At 37.5% G+C, this 26,858-nt stretch overlaps 1 protein-coding gene across 2 annotated transcripts in view; it reads left to right on the forward strand.

Annotated features, from left to right (window-relative positions):
- The window catches only part of LOC115433329 (F-BAR and double SH3 domains protein 2-like), a 45,285-nt gene that overhangs the window by 6,481 nt on the left and 11,946 nt on the right, over positions 1-26,858 (forward strand). For both annotated transcript variants that reach the window (XM_030154676.1, XM_030154677.1), the window contains exons 3-10: positions 6,160-6,205; positions 13,296-13,372; positions 15,098-15,242; positions 17,137-17,270; positions 19,154-19,208; positions 19,314-19,442; positions 19,543-19,665; positions 22,899-22,994. In XM_030154676.1, the coding sequence (XP_030010536.1) occupies positions 6,160-6,205; positions 13,296-13,372; positions 15,098-15,242; positions 17,137-17,270; positions 19,154-19,208; positions 19,314-19,442; positions 19,543-19,665; positions 22,899-22,994 (805 nt within the window). The remainder of the gene's footprint in view (positions 1-6,159; positions 6,206-13,295; positions 13,373-15,097; positions 15,243-17,136; positions 17,271-19,153; positions 19,209-19,313; positions 19,443-19,542; positions 19,666-22,898; positions 22,995-26,858) is intronic.

A 26,858-nucleotide genomic window follows, 5' to 3' on the forward strand; every position in this document is an offset into this window, starting at 1 on the left:
GATGTTCAGACGGGCCCAAAACGTTTCACCACGGGAGGCTCTGTAACTCAACTCCAATGGAGACGAAATCCTGTCGCATCCAACTTGTACCAAATCGTCCAGGGGTCACTCCCTGATCTTTAGACAAGAAGTGAGTCAGCAAACTGGAAGTTGCATCTGGATGTCAGCAAAAGCTCTATTTGGGAAAAGAACAGGAAGTACATGTGGGGGTAGTTTGAGGAGGAGGAGGAGACGAAGAGGAGGAGAGGGAAGCTCCCAGGAAGTGAGCCAGATTGTTTAGAGCCAGGGTGGAGCAGGGCACTCAGGTCTCGACATGTTTAATGACTTAATGATGATTTTGCTGCAGTTTTTTTTTTTTTTTTTTTTAACCAGGGCGCTAACCTGTTTTTTTCCTTGCATTTCCTTGCTTTGTTCCTGTTCTCGTGACTGACCCCTGATGCCAGAGAAACACAGCTACCAACCCATCATTTGCTTTCTTTGTATTTGCACCAGCTTTCATGTACATAGATGTTCACATTAAAAAATAGCCAGATGTTTTCAACTATGGAAACTACAGTTAGGTTATATGATAAAAAATATTCCTTGATAATTTTCACAGTCAATGTCAAATTGTTATTGTTTTAAAGGAATTTTGAAGTTTACATGTACTTTTTGTACTTGGGCAAAGTTGAAGAAACCAGATGATTATTTGTGGTTCTAAATTATTCATTAGAGATGCAACAGGAAAAGGCAAAATTCCATGAAAGATATATCAAACACAACAAGAACAATGCAAAATGTGCAACAAGACGAAAACAACATAGCCTAGCCCTAATTGAAACCATTTGCGCTGACACATGTCTCGGTCTGTTTGAGCCAATGGGAAAAAAATAAATTTAGATACAGAGGTAAATCACAGTAGAAGCAATAAAAATGTTCCCCTCAGCTGCAGTACATCAGAATGAACTAAGATTCTGTCTAATAGATTACAAATGTCCAAGTGTGTTTTCTGTTTTGTCATAGAATTATTCCTGGAACACACTGGACAACAAACAGCGTGTGACGCAATTATGACAACGCAAGTGGTTCTATAAATGAACATGAATTCGACCAGAAGCTTTAAGTAGAATTATTAATACACACTGTGAGATGACTCCTCTACAAGCAATAGCACTGCATTAATATTGCTGCATTCATATGTAGCGTATATGTTACGTTCATGTTTATGGATGAGCTCATTTTAATACACTCTGTTGGTAGTTATGTCTACATTAATGGATCATACTCTAAGATCATCATGTATTTGTAGTGTGTGTTCAGTATTGTGATGTTGCATTTTCCATAGAATTGAAGAGCGTTTTGAAGAATTTATTGATTATCAGCACCATTCGAGAAAAAACTATCTCAACAGGACCTAAAACTGTGCAGTAAAAAGTGCTATATTACTGTACCTCATATTTGTCTTTAAGTATTTGAGTAGATGCACTGGGTTACATTCCATCATAGAAGAAATGAGATTTAAGAGGCACTGTAGTCGCTGGTCTCGATGTGTTTCCTGTAGGAGCTGGATGTAGGGTGGCACAGACCACCTGACTGTGACAAACATCAGAACCACAGCCACGTTGTGTTTGGAAAAGGAAACTGTTTCAGGGGCAAAAACATGCAGCAGGGCCATTTTGGCTCTGTTATATGTCTGATGGGAGGGTGTAGGATTGGGCCAGTATACAAGAAAAATGTATCACAGTGAATAAAATGTTGAAGTCTACTTATACCTAAATACTTAAACCAGGAGAAAAACAGTTATATTTTAACTCTGAGTCTGTCTCCATCCACTACATGAACTTGAAAAGTACAACCCAAAGTTGATTTAGGAAATGGGAAAACGATGACGTTTTGGAACAATACTGAGCCTGTTTAGATGAAAAAAATCTGATAACTGGGAGTAATTGGATAATTGTAATGATCAGATCTGACGCGTTTACATGCACTTAAGAAATGTGATAATCAAAAACCCTGGTTTAGAAGCTCCAGTTCATTAGCGGATTTCTTTCGGAGTTTGTACGAATATAGTGATGGTAGACTCAAACTCCCTGTTATTGTCCTCTGCTCACGTTTGACTACGTAACTTCCGTTTTCTACCATTTTTAATTGTGTTTACACATGCGCAGATGTAAAAGAATGAAATATATCAGATTGACCCATATACATGCAGGAAGACATTTGAGTATTGGGGAGAAATCCAGGTGTGTTCATCCGATTTCTCATAATCAGATTACTGCTGTTGTCAGATAAAACATATCAGATTATCCTGTTTACGTGATCAACTGAATAATCTGATAATTCCAGAAATTAGATAGTGATCAGCGTATTAGTGTGCACGTAAACGGACTCACTGTAAAACATGAAATTCACAGCTTTTTTTTTAAAAGTTCATGTTTTGTGTGTCCTTATAAGTTTTATGTTGGTGTAAGATTATATGTGATCAAGTAGACCTGAAGTGTATTATGGCCCACAGCCATAGAACAACTTTTTCATCACATCACACAGCCCTTGGTTGAATTAATTAAATAACCCGACATGGAGAAATTGGTGATGCTGTGTTTTGCTGCCAGGGTCAGAATTACTTATCTGTGGAATTCTGTGCCTTTGTTTGAATCTTGTTTTGACCAAAGGGGAAGTCCTATCACTGTACGTATATTTCAACCCCTTTAGAGCAACAAATATTTACCAGATAGGTAGAGTGGGGATAGATCACTGTAAAAATAGTGAGTCAAAAACGATCATCTCTTCCCCTATAATCTTCTTCTTAAGTTAGTTGTTGGTTATGACAGTAATTACTGACCTTTATTTTCACTGGTGGTAACAGCCTGTAATGCTGTGGTGGTTTGTTTTTGCTCTGGTGCAGGTGTGTGTGTGAATATTCTGCCGACTCTGTTCACATAGGAACATTTGCTGCAGTAGTACATTCAGATGTCTCCGTTATCTGTAGAGTAACTGGACATGATTCACAGACAAAAAGCCTGTATGATCTTGGTACATTAAGAATATCATGTTCTCTCAGAGTAGCATCAATGGAACATGACTGTACTGAAATGATGAATTGAAAGTAACTCAATAAATTTAAATATTAAAGTCAGTGATCTAGTGCTGAGAACAGACATATCAGACATTTCGTTTAGTCATTAACTATAAGAGCTGTGATTGATAACTATGTTACATAACTGCATGATTAGACCTGTTTTATCAAAACCAAATCACAGTCTCATCTATTATTATATGCTGCTAGCAATATGTGGTCCAGATAAATTTCACAATTATACTTTTGAGGAGATTTTGAATAATATACTTGACCAATACAAGGCTTTAATTCATATTTGCTGATTTTTTTTTCCATCTTTTATTGACAGACTTTCAGTTAGTTCCAACATACTATCTTTGTTTAAAATTTTGTTTCCAGGTTTCAGACCTTCATCATTTTATACCTTAGAAGATGTAAAACAAGCAAGATAGTGTACGAGAGCTTTTTTAAATTGTTTTCAGAAGCAATTACTTCTCAAACTAACTTGCCACCCATAAAGGTGTGGAGATTAGGGCTGCACGATATTGGAAAAAAACTGCCATTGTAATTTTTTTAACTCTGCGATATATATTGCGATATGAAAAAATACACAGGAGGATATACAGGGTGGGGAAGCAAAATTTACAATGAACATTTAGGTGTTTTTTTCTCAGCAGGCATTACGTCAATTGTTGTGAAACCAAACATATATTGATGTCATAATTATACCTAACACTATTATCCATATCTTTTCAGAAACTTTTGCCCATATGAGTAATCGGGAAAGCAAACGTCAAAGAGTGTGTGATTTGCTGAATGCACTCGTCACACCAAAGGAGATTTCAAAAATAGTTGGAGTGTCCATAAAGACTGTTTATAATGTAAAGAAGAGAATGACTGTGAGCAAAACTATTACGAGAAAGTCTGGAAGATACTATTGAAAAATGGGAGAAGTTGTCACCCGAATATTTGAGGAACACTTGCGCAAGTTTCAGGAAGTGTGTGAAGGCAGTTATTGAGGAAGAAGAAGGACATATAGAATAAAAACATTTTCTATAATGTAAATTTTCTTGTGGCAAATAAATTCTCATGACTTTCAATAAACTAATTGGTCATACACTGTCTTTCAATCCCTGCCTCAAAATATTGTAAATTTTGCTTCCCCACCCTGTAATAGCTGTGTGGTACCGATGTAAATGGTCAAACAAATTAGTTGTTTCCTCTTGTTGTGGCAACAGGTGGAAGGCACTGTCAACACAGAACACGTGTTTCAATTTCATCCTTCTTGTAGCCGAAACAATTCCAGATAACTGACATTTCTTTTCTTTTTGGCACCAAGTTTTTGTTAATGGTGATTTTCTCTTGTTCGTTGCTTATTTTTTAATGTTGTTACCAGTGACTCACTCCAAACTGATTAAAAACGATTGTGATTGGTGGATCACTGCGTGCAGTGTGTGTCAGGTACCCTTGAAATTAGATGAGAACACATGGAGTTCATTTGCCTCCTACATTGCAGGACCTGCCATGTGACTATTGCGCACACGTACATTGCGATAACAATGTTCAAACGATATATTGTGCAGCTCCAGTGGAGATGCATACGTTAAACATGTGATATATATGTATTAAAATATTTATGGCAGACAAGAGCTTTTCTAGTGTCTGGGGGTTTTTTTTTGTTTGTAATACTTTACTTTTGTTTAGACCTCATATTCATTCTCTTAAAAAACTGGAAAGTTACGTGAGCTGAACACCAGACCTGTCCACTATATAAAATTTTATGTCTCATTTGACTCTTGAGTGGAACATGCTTGATCTGTCAGAGGACATAGATGACAGTGTAGTGGCTCCCATCCTGTTGGTGGCGCTAATGCACCTCTTAGTTTTACTAAACTCCCAATAAACATTAAAGAAGAAGAAGCAGGAGCAAAGCGTTTTGCCTCATCCATGTTTTTCATCTTACTTTTTTTTATAAGCGGAAATGTTTAGTTTCCTTTGAGACTACGTCTGTCATGTCTCCTCTTGTCTTCACCCAAAAATACTTGAATTTTCCAGTGAACAGTATCATTATCTTTTGTGTTCATCTCCTACATATTGCCAGCCATGGCTTTTGAGACACTAAGGGCTCAGTTTGTTTTTAGATATAATATTAAATCCTCATTTTGTCACATTGCTTATTATACATAGAAAACAAATAGGATTTAGTTGTGACACTGTTGGTACAGGATACTGATATAGAACACTTAATTTGACTGAACCTGTTGTAATTAAAAATTCCATTGATGTTCACAAAAATAACACTGGTTTAAGCTCTTAAGACAAGTTTTCAAGCCACATCTATGTGAAAGAGGAAAAACACGTTTTTATGCCGCGTTTCCACTATGTGGTACTGGCTCGACTCGACCTTTTTGCATTTCCATTATGAAAAAGGACCTGGAATCTGGTACCCGGTACTAGTTTTTTGGTATCACCTCCGCTGAGGTTCCAGGACTGGGGACCAGATACTAAAACGTGACGTGGAAACACTGCAGACCACTGATTGGTCAGAGAGTTGTCTCTGTGACCCGCCATTTTACAAAAAACAGATGTGGAAGTTGACAGTAACTATAGCAGTAGGTTAATCCACATAATGACAGCCCGCCAAACTTCACCATGGTTTGGCGGGGAGGTTCAGACGTAAAAATTCAGCATGAGCTTGACGAGACAACACACAACGAGCGAGTTTATCAGCAACTCTCTGAGCAGATGACATGGAAGTAATGCGCCACATCCCTATGACGTCCAGGTACTGTAAAAGTGGGTAGTATCCTGTAATGGAAACGGTCTCCAGGAATAGGACCTGGTACCAGAGTCGAGCCGAGCTGAGTCGAGCCGGTACCACAGAGTGGAAACGCGGCATTGGATGCAAGCTCCTAGTCTTGTCTCTAATCAGAGTCTCCTGTTCAGAATTACTCTGTTCTGTGTCATTCACGCTCCTCCATGTTTGTTTGTGTTGCCTTCATAATAATTTCCTGCCTCAATGATTAAGTGTTTCTGTCACATATCTACCATAGTGCATAGTCCTAATGTACAGATATTGGTGACTGGCACCATTACTCACACTTTCTCTTTCTGTTCTTTAGGACCTTCAGCCAAAAGAGAGCAGCTGTAGAGAGAGACTACGCCCAGGTAAGTAAATCTTAACACTTGGTCATCTTTCTCACACTTGTCAACAACAGTGACTGTGCTGCTGTATCCTGTCATTTGTTTTGCCAAAGATGCAATTATTTTTTTTACAACATAGCTCACCAAAATGTTATATCAGAGCAGAACTGAATAGCGGTCCTAAGAAAGCTCATGTGGTGAGATAAATGATCCCCACCAGGACCACAACACAGAGAGAATCACCCTCCAGTGGTCACCACTGGCTCGCTTCCTCCTGGCTGTGTTGTTTTTGCCCACAGCTTCCTGGGATGTTGGTGAATTGTCTGAACATCCCTCTCTTCTCCTTGGCTCTGCTTCAGCTTTGCAACCCTGTGAGGAATGTCCAACACCACTGTGAAGAGAGGGGACATGTCTGTACTTACATGTCTGTTTGTTCATGTGCAGCTGCTCTCAGGCTCTGTCGACTTCAATCAGGGCTTCTGTGGTGAATTTGGGTAAAACAACTTGAAATGTCTCGCTTTAGATCAGGGGTGTCCAAACTTTTTTTAAAGAGGGCCAGATCTGATAATGTGGAGATTGACAGGGGCCAGTTATCCCTTCGGACGTTTTTTAAACAGTAAAAATTACATATAAAAGCGATAATTTTAAAAACAACTTTATTTTCATTGTCAAAATATAATTTTTTTTTAAATGGCAATGTAACCAAATCTAAGCCACTCAGGTGTGAACAAATTAAAAAAAAAAAAAAAAAACATTTCTGCCTTCCTTTCACATCTGGAGTCAGATAACATAGAACAAACTGTATAGAGTATCTTAAACTTCCAAAAAGTTGATAAAAATCTTAACCCCACATTCATTTTAAACATGACTTATATGAGTAATCATTACTCATATATTACTCAGTAATGTAAAGTCTGTTAACGTTTAAGATGAAAACATATGACTCTTACTCTTGTCTTTCACAAAATCATTCAGAAAGTAATATTTGTGTCACATCTACAAGTACATAACACCAGCAATTATAGGCAACTAACCTGGCAACTTGGTAGCCTGTCTTGGTGGTGAATTCATTGAACTCACAGGTTCACATGAAGAGTCACTGTTGTAAGTTTAAAGCAGCTTGAATTTGCTTCACTTTTTCAGAACGCTCACTCCCTGCTAGCTTGTCGTATGCGTTAGCATGTTTTGTCTGCTAGTGTGTCTTTACATTGAATTCCTTAAACAAGACAACAGTCTCTTGACAAATTAGGCAAACACAATCACCTCGATTTTCAGTGAAAAAAATTTGTAATTCCCATCTCTCCTGGAAGCGGCGGCCCTCACTGTCAACTTCCGTTTTTTTTATTTACAGGCGCCATGGTTAGAAATTAGCGAAAATGGTTCATGGCAAAGTCACAGAGCCAGATAGAGTTAGAGTGGTGCTGCCACCATGAGGTGGCAGGAGAAACTGCATTTTGAACCTTTTATGATTCATGTACTCGGATCAACAGTCCAAGCGGGCCATAAATAATACAGTATAAAACCGAAGCTGGGGGCCGTATAAAATCTGACCGCGGGCCGTGATTGGCCCCCGGGCCGGACTTTGGACATGCCTGCTTTAGATGATGACTGCGGTGTTTTGACCTTAAAAATGCATTGTAAAGTTAGATGGTTTTGTAATATTGCATTAACATAAACCACTTTGGTTTTTTGGTTTGATTTTTTTGAAAAATTTGGATTGGCCATGATGTAGATGACCTGTTTAATAACTATATTCCTCATTATGACAAAATGCTCCAAGTGTGTGAAGGACATGACATTGATTTGGACTGGCAGATTCAGTCTTAAAAGTAAAAGGTCCATTTTGTCAGATTTAGGCGATTCATTAGGATCTAACTGCGCAGATGGAATAAAATATCTTTTGTATTATTTTCATAACTTTATAATACAATTAAATTATCATTAGTGTACAATCAGTGGAAATGAGGATGTGTTTTCAGTTCCTTAGAATGAGTTGTGTATAGAAGGAGAAGGTTACATTAACAGAGTCAACCATATTTCTACCGTAGCTCACAACTGACCTCCTCTTCATGTGGTTTCTGTTTTTTTATCAGGTGATATCCAGTCTTAAGATACATTACTCCTGTGGTGTTTTTGAGTGTGCATTAGAGTTGTTTTCTTCTCAAACAAATAAACAATAACTGTAATTAGTGATGGTGTTTTTGCAGCCACCGTAGGTAAAGGTGTTGGGAAATTCGGTTTGGTACAATCTGGAACTTTATTGCTTGTTGTTAATTAATATCACACGCTGAACTTTTCAAGGTCAGTCTGTGGTGATGTTTAACTAAAGTCCAACAAACATATTCAAGTGGTTGAATGGGAAATAGATCTTAAATTGCATTCATATTTGGAAAAAAGTTAATTGTCTTTATTAGTCCCACTCTGGGAAAATTTACAGAGTTATGACAATAAAGAGGCAGATGTAATAATGCATGTATATCCACAGTCATGAATGGAGTGACTTTGCTTGTAAGCTAAAGCTATTTGGAAAGACATATAAGTTGTATCGCTACCTCTGTTTGACATAAGTCATTACAGTATTTTTGGTTTATTATGAGACTGTTGTTGTCATATTAGAATTTATAAGGCTGCACTGCATCATTGCCATCATGTAGGTAAAACATTAAAATTACCAGCTGTGGGACTGAACAGGCTGTTAATATACCTGGGCTGTGTGTGGATAACACTGGTGTAATATGGACTCATGGACTGTGGGGTTTTATTATATACAGCACGACATATGGGGTCAATCAAATTCTTAATCAAGCCCGCGATTACAACCAGTAAAATTTCCGTAGAACTGAAATCCTTGCAACTCTCAACAGAATCTAAAAGTGTTGTGTTTTTTGACTGTTGGTGTGGAGAGAAAATCTCTGATATCTGTCGGTACATTATTTATAAAGCTCAGCTGGGTCTGTGTTATCGTGTCACCTTACATAAAAGACTAGACTACCAATCTCATTACAAGGAGGGAGCAGTTGAGCTACTGGTCAGCTTGGTCCCGAGGAATGTTTTTAAAGAATCACAGATTATTGTTAACAGAGGAAGAGGGAAACAGAAACTGGCAGCAAGAAATAGCATTTAGAGTTGATCAGGTTTTGACTACTAGGGTCTGTACTGTTGAGCAGGATTTGGGGTTAGCAAGGTGGCTTCAATGTCACAACAGTGTTACAGAATGGAGTACTTGATTTCTTTAATACCTATAATGCTCCCAACCTGCTACTTGTAATGTTTGTAAAATGATTTCAAGTAAGAATGGAAACACCATAGTATTATGATGAAACACCTTAGTACATAACATTTGGTTTAAATAGGGTTGCTTTACAGTTTACTGGAGACTTCAGGGGTTATAAGGTACACCCAAAGTAGAGGTTGATTGGTATAATGCAATAGTTTCTAACAGGCAAGAGGTCATTAATTAATTAGTCAATGTCTGTTGGAAAATGTTTGATTTGAATGGGGATCTAGATAATAGGCTAGAACCAGTGGAGATTGGTGAACTGTCATTATAATTCATCATGCTTTGGCCAGGCTTTTTGTTGCCGGTAAGCCTCTTTGCATGTCAGTAAGCAGTGCTGTGTGTTAGATATAAATCCACTCTGTTTCTATTTTTTCTGACTATAGCTACTTGATAATGTTTTCTTTTTAGTACAACTTTAACAGTTGCAAAACTTTAACAGTTCACTGTGTTAGATTTACCTCTAAAGACACGTCTCAGTGCCTCAGCTGGTGAGCTATTTGTGAAAACATCAGATTTCCACAATAACAAAGAAAAAACCCTTTTGTCGTGATCTTCTGTACAATGTAGTAGTACCACTCTGTCCTGCAAGGTTCGGATGCACACGTTAATGTCGCAAAGTTAACTTGACATTTTGGATTAGTTTCTAGAATAACAGAATAGCACACTCTTCCAGTACAGTTTTATGCAGTGTTTATTAATGTAACAGTATGAGGCTGAGTCAAGTGAACAAAGAGTAACTAAAGCTGCATGTGTCTGACATTATTCATCTGCTGGTATCACAGCCAAGGTTTGCCCATACTGATAGGCTGTGAAGTGTTTAATCTGTGCCAGTTAATTTGTTTGGATGTCAGTCTCAATCCAAATGCACCATGATGTCTGTGTCTTTGTATCAAACTGTGACACTGACAGACGCAGGACATAAGCAACATGCCTGTAAATAACCAAAAAGTATCAGCATAAGTTTTTACAACACAACTACATTTAATATCAGTATCAGGTAACCAAATGAAATTAACTCACCAACAAGATCAACCAGCATGTGGTGTTTGGGGTTACTTTCACAGACTGACCATGTGAAAGGCAGTAATGTCTGTTGTTCAAATTGAGTAAAAAGTATCCAAATATCTTATATTACAAGATGGAGTGATACTGCTATTATTATCTTTATCTTCTCAGTCCAGTCCCATCACTAGACGTTGTCATTTATGCCCAAGTTTCAACCCAACAGAAAAACTGGACATTTAGTTGAATTTCATACTCATTGGTTTAAATGTGGATGTTCCTCATTCCTGCAGGTTATCAGCATGTTGTAATTGCGGAGTCATTCATTTTCCTCACACAGGGCTATCCTTTCAAAGGTGTCTCTGTGTCTGGCTGAGCTGCCTCTAGTTATGTGATCAATTAGGCACCCGCTGCCAATGGATGAATCAAAGTGGGTCAGAGTGTCTCTGGAACACTTCGTCCCCTTTGGTTACACCCCGCTCTTTGAAATTGTTTCAAAACTCTTCTCTTTACGCGCCTTTTTCTGGATCTCTTACACCTGCAAGCTGCTATAGCTTTTAGCCGATTGCTATTCAGATCACACAGGGTGATTAAAATGTCCTCCTCTGTACGGCTCTTCCTCTGCCTTCCTCACATCCCTCCTCCTCCTTCCACCCCTCCCTTGTTCCCATCACACTATTCAGGCGTGTCCCCTAGTCCAGCTCTCGATCTGAATCCCACAATGCCAGGGTTTGTAGCAGCTTTTGGAGCTTTGGCAGCGAGATCACCAAGACCATCGAGTTCAGATCCACGGCTTAGCCTGCCTCAGGACCACATAACAGGGCCTGTCTCTGTAGAGTGGACACAGGAAGCACTCATCAGTTCACTTCCTTGATGGACACTTGCAGAGTCCTGAAGATGAAATAGATGAACAATGAGGGCATAAAAAAATTCCTCTTTTGACAAATGTAGTGTCAGACTGTAATTCAGTGGTATGTAAGTTTGAAGACAACTGGTAGAAATAGTAAAAAAACCAAAAAACAAATAATAAAGTCAGTAGATGCAGCATAAAGTTTATTTTACAATTAATGCTGCCTTTCATTTGTTCTCATGTTATCAAATCAATGAAAGACATTTACACACAGGGTGCTTACGCAGGTCATGAAAGTCTTAAAAAGTATGGAATTTTGAAACGCTGTTTTCCAGACCTTGAAAAGTCTAGAATTTTGCATAAAAGTCTTAATAAAGTATGGAAAAAAGTTTCTCTCATATTTGAATTTTAGAGTATGCTCAAAGGTATGTGATCTTGTAAAATAAGAAATACATGAGGAAATCGTAAAAAAAACTTGAAAGGATTTCAGTAACTGGTCGATACTGGAATGATTCTAGTGAAACTTGTTTGTGTGATATCCATGCACTTTTGTGATTTTCATATGTTTTGAAAGGGTTTCTGTCAGTAAAACATAATTAATTGCGAATTATGCATTATTTATTCATACATTTATTAAAATGAACTTTTCTATTACACACAGCAGGCACAGTCTCAACCAAAAAAGTAGGCACACAAGTATAAAAGTACATGAAGTCAAGGTCTTGAGGAAAAAAATAGTTTTGAAAAAGTCTTGAATTTTTATTTGGATAAAGAGCAAGCACCCTGTACAAAACAACATACAACACATAAAAAAACATATACATTTTTCTGTTGTCAAATGGTATATAGCCATGTGACTTCCCATATCTTATTACATTTGGAAATGTTACTGTATTTGAAATTTTCATGATATTCAGTAATTATAATGTCAGATAATTTTCCCATTCCATTATTCCATGTATAAGTAGCATTAAAAAATAAAGTACATCAACACACTGAAACCCATTGTGTTTTATTTAATACAGTAAACAAAATAATCCCGAAAATTCAAATTATTGTGACATAGTAAGTTATATAGTGATAGTCATAACCGCAGACTTACATGTGAAATTATTAGGATGCTAGATGAATTACTGTCCCGTGTTCCCGTGTAGTTTCAATTTCAGACCCTCTGCTTTGTTTTATAACTCTGAAATGCCAAACTGTAAACCCTGACAGACCTAGTGCCAAATAATTTAAACTGAATTCAGTAATTTATGTGTAAAAATAAAACCAAAGGCTGCTTTAGTTTTATAAATCTCACTAGCTTTTGAACATAGAACTCATACTTGAGCTCCAGTCATTTCAAGCCAAGTTATTGAATTTATTCATTCACCACTACATTTTTGTGACATTCCAGAAACGCCAGGTATATGCATTCCTTACACTTTTTTCATTGTGCCGCTGTTTACCTCGTCTGACTATTTTGGCTCTTTAAAGGTTAACCTCACTGCTGGTCGAGGAAGAGGAACCTAATATATCTCCGGAGACGACTGTGGTCTAAATAAGTTGCATTTTTCTGCCAAAAATGAGCCCAGGTCAGCATGAAAACCAGCAAGCCATCCTCTAAACTGGGCTGCGGCTCACAGGTGAACGAGTCCATCCGTGAACCGTCTGGTCACTGGAATCTCTTGGAATCTCATATTGATACAGTGAATGGCGAATCTCGGTCACAGCTGCTGATGAAATATTGTTGTTTTGTGGTGTTTTTGCAAACATCACTCTGTCCATGCTGAGAGGAAGGAGAAAAACACCCATCTCCTGTTTCTGCTCATGCTTGTGTCTGTGCTGTGTCCGTCTGTCTGGTGGTTTATAGGAGCAGGTCAGCGGGGGTCATGGTCTTCCAACCATGTCCTGTGTGAAGATGAGACTCAGGAAAATGCATGTTGGTGTCAGAGGTCAGAGGTCATCCTCACTTTGTCTTTCATTTCCTCTTCTTTCAGGCCCTCCAGAAATTGGCAAATCAGTATCTAAAGAAGGAATGGCCAGAGAGCGTTTTAGAGGAACAAGCAGACCACAGGTAAAACTTTATCTCTAGAATCATTAACACTATTCTGTTATGTATAAAAGTGCAACTGTTTTATCAACCACAGACCACTACTGTGTAGAAAATTATCTAGTAACTGGATTTTAAAGCATATGTATAGTATGTCCATAAAGTCTTAAGTGACATTTAGATTTTGGGGGCATTATTTGGTGATATTCAACTTGTAATTTATGATTGAGTTGTGAGTCTCTTTGCTTAGTGGTCAAGGGAAATATACATATTTCTTGTTTCTTGTGTATTTTTGCAAGTCAGACACAAACACTTGAACTGGCTTAAAAATGCAAAATATGTGACTTCTTGTGATTTTTGCTTGTGACTTCTTGTGATTTTTACCCTTCTTCATTCTCTGTGTTGGTAAATCCAAAATATCACCATGCAACAAAGGTCATGTTAATTTTTTCCTCATCTTAAATCTTCCTAAGTCTTAACTTTGAATTTGCAGCCTATTGCAGTTCCATTAATTGTGCAGACATTTTTCATGTTTTCAGTTTGTTTTAAAAGCCCAAAGAGACACGTGTTATACATACATTTATGACAGCTCACAGGCTTATATACTTTAAGCATTTTGCATCAATCAGATCCAGAACAAATGAGTAAAACTAGAATTAACCCGAGATGAGGAGAAACAAACACATTAACACAGTGTTGCTACTAAGGCATAAGGGCATCTGTGTTTGTTATACATGTATGATGAAGTTGACTGTTTTAATGTGTCTGGTACATGCTAGGATGTAAGACTAGCTCATGCATAACCCCTCGTAGATGGTTCTAACCCTTCACGTTCCCACAGCTCAACCCTTTTGTCTAAATATGGTCATTTCTGCCCCCAAAGATCCAATATAGCAATGGCCAAAATACAAACTCCTGGCTACAAAACAGTAGTTCAGAAACTTCATCCACTTCTTATATACAGTCTGTAGTTTTTACTTTTCTATCACATATTACACCGCAACCAACTCAGGAGTGATTGTCCGTTAATGGTAGAAGTATTTGTGCTGCAGCAGACAAACAAAATATTAAAAAGAATGAAAACTGACAGCAGTGCGTGTTACCCCTAGTGAAAAGTCTAGTCTTTATTTCATTAGCTGATTGGCTCCATTGTGCTGACAGCAGCTTCAGGACAGATGCTCTGTGGTGAAATATAGTTTTATATCAGCAGCATGATGTGAGGAACAAATGTTTTTTTCAATATTTTGTCGAGATATGTCAAAAACAGACTTAAGTATAGTAAAAGTTTTGTAATGGAGGAGTATTTTTTAAAAGTGCAGTTCTAAATACTGAGTTGTTTTGCAAGTATTAAAAGCAGCAACTGTCTGAAAAAAATAGCAACGGCTGCCCTGTTTGTTTGTTCACTATTTCAGATAGTGAACTCTAGCAGACAACTCCCCTCTGTGATGTTGTTTATTGTTATTTGAAACATGTCTAGGAGCAGAGCTGAAAGCAACCACTTTGTCCATTTGTTTCCATCTAAATCAAGCATAAACCCAGAAAAAATAATAAACCTGCTAGTCCGTTTGAAAGGATCCACTATGTAACATTTTCTGTCACATTTGATCAGTTTATCAGGATATGAATCAACATTATGAAACATAGTCTTTATATATGTGAAAACTCTGTGTGTGTGTGTGTGTGTGTGTGTGTGTGTGTGTGTGTGTGTGTGTGTGTGTGTGTGTGTGTGTGTGTGTGTGTTTGGATTAGGAATATGTACTGTGTGTGGAGGGCTTATCTGGAGGGTACCATCCAGGTCACCCAGTCTAGAATCAGTGCCTGTGATAACTACAAAAACCAGGTTGCTGATCCAGCCAAGACTGCCAGACTACAGAAGGAGCAGCAGCTGAGGAAGGTAATGCAGATCACTTTCTCCCATTTCTATCCCTTTAATCTCATAAACAACATGTCACCCTATGGAAATCAGGGTGTGTGTCTTTTCTGCAACAAGAGGCTGTAGGATGTTTTTTTGTGAATCAGCTGAAAATATAAGTGATGATAATGACTATAGCTCCAGTGATAAGTATCTGTAATCTATATCATAGTACTGGAAGGTCTCATAGAGTCTGTGTGTGTGTGTGTGTTTGGGTGGGCGGGCACAATTCTGACAAATTGAGACATTTTTAACCGGCCATTTTGGTACCTACAGTTGAGGAATAGTCCCATCTCCACATTAAATATCTTGGTAAGTTGATAGGACCAATATTTTTGGAGATATTAGTCATTTTGGAATATAATAGCCTTACAGTCACAGAGGCACAGTACCACGCTGCATGATGGGAAATGAAGTCAGAAACAGAAACACCACATTTACTCCCGCAGTCCCAACATAGCAGTACCACACTGCATGATGGGAAATGAAGTTAAAAACAGGAACGCTTCATTTGCTCCCACAGTCCTGATATATCGCCTGCAGCCATACAGCCTCTGTTTACTGCGTGATATTTGAGAAAGAGAGAGCGAGCGACTGATCTATATAGAGAAACAGATAAGGTACGTCCCAGTACTTACGGAGAACTCCCGCCATCCCACCCCCGTTTTACAGACTATTCACCCCCCACCCCCGTCCATGTGCTTCGTGTGTACCTCACAATTTCACACAGGCATGCCTGGGTATTAATACTTTATATTAACTGTGATTTACATTTTCAAGAGTGACTAACCAAAAAATGTTAATTTCACTACTTTTCCAAAAAGTCTGCTCTCCCCAGCGTAAAAACTACCACATTTAGAACCTGTGGTTCCCCATGGGTCACATAGTAGTCAAAGACATAATCCACAATCGTCTATATTATAAAAGCCAAGTGGCCTCTGTATATGTGTGTGTGTGTGTGTGTCTTGTTAATCACACAAAATCTGGAAAGAGCTGACTGCTGCACTTTGACATACTTATGTATTTTTGGTCAAGGAAGAGACTTGCAAAAATGGCAAGGTGATAGAGCCAGTACTTTTGGAGATATTAGAAATTTTGGAACACATTCTGATGCCAGGTGGACACAGTTAAAGCTGTCTATTTATGACTGAATCATGAAAAAACACATTTTAAGCCAGGCCTGAAGAGGACCATAACCAGCGTTTCTACACCGTCTGTTTATTTTAAGCCAACAACAGTACAGCTCCCATTACCTGTGTATCTTTCTAATACCTGTTGGTTTATGGATGCTGAAAACCGACGGTTTTATAATGAACTTAATGTGAGAATAATTTGTGCTATGTCCATTTTTCTACACAGTCCCACAACAGCTCCCTCAAAGTTTAGAAGTGTTTTTATAGCATTCCTTCAGCACACTGTCACTCAGTTGCAGCTGCTTAGTGTATGTAATGTATCTGAAATCAGCTGACTGTTCAGGTTCTATTGCAACATGTTCTTTGTCCTTTCACCTGCATCACATCAGAACCACTTCAGTGAAGGATGTAACCGAAACAACAAGTGATAAATAGTGCCATAAACAATGTGTTATTGAGTCCTCAGATAAGGAAGTGTACTGGTGCCTGATTAGTTCCCTGATTTAAAGTTGCTTCGACCCGGTGCTGAAATACAAACTGGGCTGTTTTCTTCAGCGCACAGTGCTGCTACTGTTTCTCTCACATTTTCCATCATAACTCCTTCAACCAATGCACCAGCCCACATAAAATGTAGATAAGGGGAAAAAGGTATTTGCATTTTTCAGGTCATGTATTGCAGGAACTAGACTTTGCATAAACAAAAATGTCTTCTCTTGTCTTTCCTTTTTATCTACCTCCATCAGTGTATTGAACAGCTGACAGTGGTCCAAGCTGAGCTGCAGGAATCTGTGAAGGAGCTGACCAAGAGCAGAAAGAAGTACCAGGAGGCCGAGACGATGGCTCAGGCGGTCCGAGAGAAGGCAGAGCTCGAGGCCAAGTATGATCCAAAATACTGCATTGTCTCTAACAGAATATGACAGTGGCATTCCAGGGTTCACTATCAGTGTCATAAGATGATTTTAGAAACAATTTATTTTGTTTACTTCTGTAAAACATCTCATTTAGATGAGATTTTTTTTTAAAATAAATGATAAAATTGGTATTATAACTACTAAAGTATAAATCTGTTGACTTACTGTCTGGTATTGGGGTGACAAAGTGAGATCTCCTCTCTCTCTTCTCCCTCTCATTGTCGACACTTTGTTCTGACACAACATGATGCCAGCAGCTGCCACTTTGACTCACCACATTGCAGACATTTTTCTGCTCATGAGGAAAAATATTATCGACTTGAGGCACAGCCTGACACATCGCTGTCTGAAAGACTTAGTGGATTGTAGGGCACCGATTTTAATATTGTAAAACTGTAGAACATTTTTCTCCTACTCTTAACATAACAAAGGCAGTTTTTATTTTGTAGAAATTGTGATTGATCTGTGATCATAGGGCTGTGTGAATGGTGGATATGACTTTAACTGAATTAAACAGTTGTCCCTGTCAGGAATATCTGTTGTGAAATGAAATATCATTCTTTACATCTAGTAAGGTTTATTACATCACTGACATATTAAAGTGTTACTGATGGTTTTAAATGATCTATAGAGAAATAGAATGAGGTATTTTCATTCCTCTAACTCAGTTTATATTATTTGAGTTGAGATTTGTTTCATAAAAGTTATTGTTGAGTAATTTAACAAATTAACAAACTCAAAAAAGGATCTGACGGCAGTTTTGTTACAAACATTTCCATTGGATCAACTTTTCAATTGAACTTCAGTTTGCTGCAAAATGCATTTAAACATGTAAAATTTGGGACAAGTGTAATTTCCAAAGCAACAGCTCATCAAACTGTTAAAATGTGGTAAAATTCATATTAAGTTAGTTTCCATGACATTTTCAGCAGTAATAGTCGTGATGTGAGAACCATTCAGATAGCAGTAAGTCACAAACAACGACTTGTTTAAGACTGTGAAACATAAGTTCTCGTCTAAGATTTGATTGTTTTTCTTTCAAGATTTCATAGTTAACACCTATTTTTAGCTCACCAACCAATAGGCCACGAGTTATTATGAAGGTGCGGTGTTCAGCGTCTTCGTTAGCAATTTCTTCAAACATTGTCTTTGACAAAAATTCTGGTCAGATTCATTTCACATTTTATATGTAGCTTCCTTGGTTCAGTGTCTAGAAAGTTTGGTCACGGTTTTGAGAAATTGGGATTTTTGAAATTTTGGCGATTTTTTTTTTTTTTTTTTTTTTTTTCATATTACAAATTTGCCTTTACTTTTACAAGGGAGTCAGAAAGTTCTCAGACAAATGTAATTATCAAAATAACAACATTTCTTTTCTACATAAGCTCCCATTAGAGTCTGAAGAATATTTTGACTCTTCCTCATAATGGACCATATTTTGTAATATAACATGAACATGAGTAGAGATATCAATATATTTACTACTGAGCACTGATAGGAAGTAATATACGGACTTTCATTTAATTAGTTGAGTTCTCCTCCAGTGAAAGTAGCACCCACTTCTATTGGGAGATTGATCTCCTGCATTCAGACCACAGAGCTCTAAGTGGCAGAACCTGACAGCCTCGCAAATTCAATTTGTTATTGTTTCTTGATTTGTTATGGTTTCTTGGTGCTGGTGAGATCCAGGGCCATTTTTGTCCTTTTTCTATTTAGTGTCAGAGTGTTTCTGGGAAAATGTCAATCATTAATGAGTCATTCTTGCTTCTTACAAACAAATCTACACTTAATGAAATACTAATCGACAGTGTTAAAATCATCGCATTGACACACTGCCCCTTGTCATCCTCAGGTCTAAGCTCAGTCTCTTCCAGTCCAGATCTAGTCTGCAGAGAGCAAGTGTAAAGGTAATTAAATAGTCTACCTGATTTCTATCTGTAAAATGCCCTTTATGTGATACATTTCTGTTCTGAAAGTAAAAGTTTTCAGCAGTATGAACTTATATTTTCCAGCTGAAAGCAAAGAGGAGTGAGTGTAACTCTAAAGCCACCCATAGCAGAAATGACTACCTACTCATGTTAGCAGCCGCTAATGCTCACCAGCAGCGCTACTACGACACAGATCTTCTGGACTGCATCAAGGTGAGGACATGTTCCTTCAGTCAGTGAGATGATAGGACATAAATACACATGGCCTCTAAAACTAAAAACATGTTTCTGTACTTTCTGTGTTGATGTGCAGGTGTTGGATGGTAGAGTCTACGAGCAGGTCAAAGACTACCTGGTGTCACTTTGTCAGACTGAACTGGAAACCTACCAGGCCATCCACAACACCTTCAACCAGCTCCTAAACAGCTCCAGTGGAGTAAGTCCTCAACCACTCATTCACATTCATGTCCATGTTCGTGTCCCACAACGGTGATTTTTCATTTTAACTTTTTAATTTCAGTGTAGTTTTAAGTAGCTTTCAAAGCTGGTTTGCTACTTAATGTTTTATTTTTTAGTTTAAATTTGTGTCTTTTTTCTAATATATTGTATCAATCAGAAGTGAGGTTCAAAAAGGCCAGAAAAAGTATTGTATGATGATAACTCTGCAAAACATTATACCATTTTAATGTTGAACAACCATCCACAAAAGACCACTAATAAAAGATATGTTAATCAATCAGACCTTCTTGCAGACTCAGAGTCCAGGTAAAAGTCAAAAGACAGACAGTAAAAGACAAAGCATAGAGTAATAACCAAATGAAAACACAACAGAATAAAACATGGTGTGAAAGCATATAAATCTTCCATAAAGACAACTATACCTAAGGTTTTTCCCTTTGTTTGTTGAAGGCTTTGGCGATTGAAGGTCAAGAGAACTATAAATGACCACTACTGTATTTAAAAAAAAAAAACAAAAAAAACCCCACCTATATCCAGAAAAGAAAACTGATTTTCTGTTTGGTCAGCAGGTGCAGCATGTTTTACAATGTTAAAAACAATACTGTACTATTATCAGTCAACTAATTATGTGATAATAGTTTCATCTTCAGAGTAATTATGACACCAGATAAATGCATACATGAATTTGTTTATAATGACTGAAAACATTTAATTCCTGCTGTCACAAATATTTCACTTGGACTATATCATCTTTATCTACAGAGTATTAATCACTGTCATAGTCTCAGTCTGTGTTGGTGTTATTAACCAGAAACATCAACTTCTCACAACAACAGGAAACCACTTTAAATGTAGATAAGGACACAAAATGTTAGTATGCAAAAAGTATCGCAAAATGTGTGCAATTTTGTCTAGGTAAAATGTAGCAGTAAAAAATAAGCAACAGACATTATTTTATTCTAATTGATCATAATTTTTGTTTATTATATATAACACAATTTATTTTTTTGCAATGCTTTATTAGGATTTTTACTCCTATTTATTATTATTCTTGCATTTTTTTATTATTTTTGATGGTAACAAAAACTAAATACAGATAAATTTAAAAGTATCTTTAGATCCCAAATTAATCAAATTAAATAAATACAAGGAAATGTTAATTGTATTTGTGGACTCAAAGGACCAACTGTTCTTACATCTTGTTCTGAATGACCAGTAAAAGGGCATTTTTTCATGGAGCTGCCATTTTAATTTACATGCAAATCAGAAAAGGGTTCCATTCCAAAACAATATTTATGGAGTCCTTTAAGGAGAACTTTATTCTGTCTTATTCAAGAAAATTAAGTACTGAGCTCTGTAAAAGTGGGTGAAAATGAAAAGGTACATTTCTGTTTTTTAACTAAATTGTACATGGTAGTGTTTACAGTAATAACCTTAGTGTCCATCACTGTCACTGTGTGTTTGTGAGTTGGCAAAGCCACACCTCTTCAGCAACTCTAATTAATTGAAGTGGTTTGAGTTACCTCAGTGCTCCTCAGTTACATACTCTGGAGTTGTTGGCCTCGTTCAGTCTAGTTTGTTCAGGTCATCTTGCTTCTCTTGAGGTGTAGTGGCGTTTTGTTTCTGCTCAGGCCGGAATATGAACGAATCATTAGAGAGGAAAGGAGTGGGTACATTTCAGCACATGTGGGTCCTGAGTCAACAAAACTTCACTGAAACACTGGACTCATACATACAGCTCTGAGCTGTAGAGCTGGGCCATACAGTCTAAAATGATCTCATGTTAAAAATGATCATATCTGTTGATAGTTATCACAATAAAAAAAATATCCTTATTAAATCATTCATTCTAAAAGGCGGATTTTTGGTCCTGAGTAGAAGTGGGGCCAAAAGAAAACAGCATAGATGACGCAACAAGATGAAAACCTTGTAAAACTCCTAGACTTCGTAATTTACTGCTTTTTTGTTAATTTTCATTATGTAATGTGCCATAATATTTTTTATGAATAAATTTCCCTTGTGTGTTTAGAGCAGGGGCATCAAATATGTGGCCCACGGACCGAAACCAGCCCGCCAACTAGTCGAGTCCGGCCCACAGGATGAATATGTCAAATGCAAAGAATACACTTAAGACATTGACACTCAAGGGTGTCAAATTCATTTTAGTTCAGGGGCCACCTACAGACCAATATGATTTCAAGTGGGTTGGTCTAGTGAAATAACAGCATAATGACAAATGATGATAACCCCAAATCTTCCTTTTTCTTTTTGTTATTTTTAGTGTGAAAATTACATGATGAAACTGTTTATATTTATAAACTTACCTTTCACAAAAACTGTGAATTTAAATGACCGTGAACAACCTAAAATTTCTTTTAAAAAATAAGTGGAATTTTGAAAATATTACGCATGTTACTAAGTTTTTGATATAGATTGACATAGAAAATATGACTTTCTATACCCACTGTGATTTGTCAGTTGTGAATATGTGTAAACAAAAAGCTGAGGCATAATATTGTTAAAATTTGCATGTCTGCTTTTTTGCACTAAAACAAAGACAAACATTTGGAGTCAGTATTTATAGGTTTTTATGCTATTATCTTACTGGTTTGACCAGCTTGAGATCATATTGCGCTGAATGTGGCCCCCAAACTGAAATGAATTTGACAGCCCTTGTATAGAATTTTAAGTCCAGGGAGCAGCACCTACTGGCCGTCAGCAGTATCCACTTCAAGAAACCTCTGCATTGCCTTAATTTTTGGAGTCGGGGTCCTTTTCTCTTGGTTGTAACTAATAGCTGAGAGAGAGACCTCAGTCCAAACCAAGTTGTCTCACATTTTCTGTCAAGAATCACCACTCGTTTGTCTTCTCTGTCATTTTCAGTAATATCAGATTTTCAGACACAGAAAGGCTTTTGTGATACAGTGTCACACAAATCGCTCAACATTACGTGACACAAATTTATTGATTCATGTCTTTGTAGTGATTGTATATAATTGTACCATGTGAAAAATTACCATCACTTTCATTCTGTGTTGAAGTTGAGGTGTTGAGAGCCAACCTGTTGTGGAGCTGTTGATGTTCAGTGTGTCGTTAACCTGATTCACATTTCGGATCAGCTCCGGGTTTAAGGGCCCTTAAATAAGAAGGTGCAAAGTTACACTTAATCGTTTGTTACTATCAAAACTGATAACTGTTGTCCATCTGTAGGTACTGCAGGAGTTCCACCAGCAGCTGTTTGTGCAGAAGAATCTTGTGTTCCAGCATGGTCCGGACTTCCTCTATCAGCCTGTTGAATCAGATACGGTAAATCCTGGCTTCATGATACTGTTTGTTCATGGTGCATTTTATGAAATGTCTAATATTAACTTCCAGGTGTTTGCAGTGGTTGTGGCAACACATAATGCCATCATTACGTTTTTTTCCCATCTGATAAAGCATATAATTTAATAAAGAAGGGGCATAAAAAACTCCTCAACTTAAATCAACTTTTCTTTAATGTTTGTGTAGAGGTGTGGGGTGAAATGATTGATTTTGTAACAAGAAACAAGACTACAGCTGTGGTTTTGCCTTGTTGCTTTTTGTTGTGTAGTTTTTATTTTCTTTTTGTCATTTTTTTCTTTTACATTGCTTTTCTCTTTTTACATCTGTTACATCATTTTTGCCTAGTTGTGTCTTTGGTAAATTATAACAAACCACAAATAACCATCTGGTTTCTGCTTCCTCAAATAAGAATTTGACTTTTTTTGTCGTAATTATTGATGTCACCTGTTATGGACACGCCTAATCATATTTCCCAGCCCAAATATAAAAAATAACCAACTTTTTTTTTTTTTTTATCATGTCATTGTTGCTGTTGTGTTTGTTTTGTCGCTGTGGGGGCTGTGAGTGGGACTGTCTGATAATCATCTGTTACTACGTCAAACCTCTCAGTGTCTAAATATATCTGAGCTCACACTTTCCCCACACACATCATTCAATGGGGTTCGTGTTACAGTCAAATAGTGATATCATAGGACAGGAACCATGACCAGTGTGCAAACAGACAGTGTTTGTACTTGTTTTAAAGGTTATCTCAAACTGCTAAATATAGTAGTAAAGTTATTATGGTTGGCTGTTAAATGATCAGAGACTGTGTTCAGACTCAGTGTAAATGCAGCCCTCTCATTTACTGAGGCCAATGTAGTATATTTAAGCAACTACATCCTGGTTTATCGACATCATCACCTACATTCATATAAAACTTCAATCACTTGCTTCATGTCATCAGTGGGATTATTACGACACCGATCAGATTGAATTGTAAAATCCAGTGTGAGTATTTTAAACCACTGTATAATGTTTAGTGTCTGATGAGCTTCTTAAACTTAACTTCCTTTATTATTCATAAAAAAGGAAGTGAAGTTAGTTTGAATAAAGGAAGTTAACAACAAAATACATTTCCCACATGCAATATTTGATTGGATAGCCATTAGCTTTGAATACACAATGCATTCATTTCTTTTTCTATGCCATAACAAATATTTATATTTATTTCCATCTATATTTGTATTAAGTTTTCACTAAAATCTTGTATTGATGATGGGAGCCATTGTGTAAAGTCTTCTCCATCACATCCCAAGGATTCTCAGTGGGGTTCAGGTCTGGACTATGGTGGTCAGTCTCATTCACAAGATGGTTTGTTTAACCTTTATTTTGCCAGGTAGGTCAATTGAGAGCCAGTTCTCATTTACAATGATGACCGAGCCAAGAGGCAGCATAGAAGGTGGATAAAACAGAAAAAAATTAAACAAATCAAAGAAACAAGTTACAGTTACAAAGTCACATACCAAGTTATAATCATGCTAAAGACAGTATTATTCACAGTTTTTACAGTGATATGCTTTTAAGTAGTTATTAGCAGTAAGAATATAAAAACAGATAATACAGTTTTACACGTCATACCAGTGCTAAAAGAAACAGATACAGTATATAAGGGGATATGTATTAAAAAACCAAACTGCGAAAAGCAAGGGATCCTGCAGTAATGGTCGTATAGAGTTTTTGAAGAAGAGCGGCATGAATGAGCTCAACTTTATAGAGATGACTAGAATCATCTGCAGCAGAAAAACTGAAAAGCGGAGCAGCCGAAGGCGGTGCAGGCTTTGGGTATGAGGAGATTGATGAAGATTAAACGTGATGAATTCTGACTTTACCCAGTCTTTATGCTCTCTAGCAAACAAATGGTAGATTAAGACAGAGCTACGCACTGCATCAGTCAGGGTTAAAGAACTTCTTTCCACCTGAAACGTATAAATTGCTGTGTATCTTACCTGTTTGTGTTTTTAAATCCAGGTGTTGGCTTTTTTGGTAAGGTAGTGTGTGCTTTATTTAGGAAAAGAAGTATTTTGGATGGATGTGACTTAGATTCAAGAAGTTTGTCATGTACTCAGCAATACTGAGCAATGAAATTCTTTGTTTTGTGAGTTCCTTTCACACGACTAATGTAAACAACTAAAATGAAATAAAGGACATAAACTGTACAAAAAAAACAATTTAAACTGAAACAAAATAAAGGAAATAAATTGTATGCTAAGCAAAGAAAAATAAATAGGTAAAATTAAATGAAGCGAGTACTCTGTGCAAAGAGTAAGTGTATCAGGATTAAAAAAATAGATTGATTGCGCAAGATACAAAACACTGTCACAGTGGTAAGACGTTGAGTGTGGATATTATTACTGTTGTGCAAATATGCAAGGATATGTACAGATGAGTTGCAATCAGTCAGTGATTCATTATAGATCATATTGTGAATATCTGAGAACAGTAATGAGTCAAATTCTGCCAGTGCATTCTCGATCGTCACTTTGTGCTGTTTCTGTAGCACAATGAGTTCATAAAATTAGAGTTTGCTGCGTGAAATTTTGCCACAGTTGATGCAACATAGCAAGTCCTACCTGAGTCATAGTTCCAAGTGCAGTCTGTTCTGTTCTGTTCTGCAGCTCAGCTCACCTGTTTGAGGCCTCGTTCTCTCTGACACTTTTTAACTCGTACATGCCACCTGCATTTTTGGCATCTAGTAAAACAAACACTGAATGTCAAAGTGAATATGGCATCTTTTGATCGACCCTCATGGCAGGTGTGCAGTCACAGGTCGATGTCTGTCATTCGTGGATGTAATGTACTGCCACCTATACCACAGGAGTCAGCTTGTGGACTCCTGCCGGTCCTTTTCTCCTCGGCGTTGGCCCTCCGCTCCGCTGGACAACACTGGACAATTTGTTCAAACTGCAAACGCTTGCGTTGTTTTCGTTGGAAGTCAAACAAGCAGCAGCCTGTTCCTAAAGAAAACATTAGCGGTGGAGCGCTTTCCCTCCCTCCCACACCACTCGCAGCAGACAGAGGGATCCGGTAAGGAATAGAGCTGGACCGGGAGGGAGGGGCAGGAGGTAGGCCGGGCCCTGTGAACGGCCCAGCTGTGAAAAGGAGGCATTGTGAGTGGGCCTCATCAGAGTTCACTGACCCTCCCCACCTTGGCCTTTTCCCTCCAGTCACACATCCACAGGCCCACACTCACTGTCATGTGGAGACCTTGCACCTCCAATAATGGACTTTAATTTAATGTTTCATGTAGACCCAGGTTCAGTCTCACTCACTGGAAATAAATCTGATCTCTGTGGTTTGACTTTACCATCTGAGTCACTTAATATAGAAGGGACCGAGGTGGTCACACAGTGTCTGTTCGAGACACCTGTTGAGAATGATGGAACGTGATACTGAACTGTGTTTGTTAAGTTCAGTGTACTGTTAGTTTTATGAGGGTGTGAATAGTTTTGATTGTATCTTTGCTTAGAGCTTTTCAGTGGTTTTAATCCAAGTTGTAGTTTTTCAGGTATTATAACAAAGGCTTTGATTTATAGAAGCAAGCAGAAAAAGTTCAGTTGAAATATTGCATGAAATCTAAAATAATTTACAGAACAATTGTTTATGTATGGTCCCTTATATTGATCATTATGTTTAGAAATGGATAGTAGAGGACACACAACGATGGGTTTTTAAAGGTTGATGTAATTATATGAGGCAGGTAGTGAATCAGCACCACAGTCTCTCACATCCACATCCATCTCCACATTTTGTTTGCCTGTGTGGATTCTGGAAATCAGTCTGAAATTATGATCCACTATTATTCTG

Source organism: Sphaeramia orbicularis, chromosome 14 (genome assembly GCF_902148855.1).
Source record: "Sphaeramia orbicularis chromosome 14, fSphaOr1.1, whole genome shotgun sequence".
Classification (NCBI taxonomy): domain Eukaryota; kingdom Metazoa; phylum Chordata; class Actinopteri; order Kurtiformes; family Apogonidae; genus Sphaeramia; species Sphaeramia orbicularis.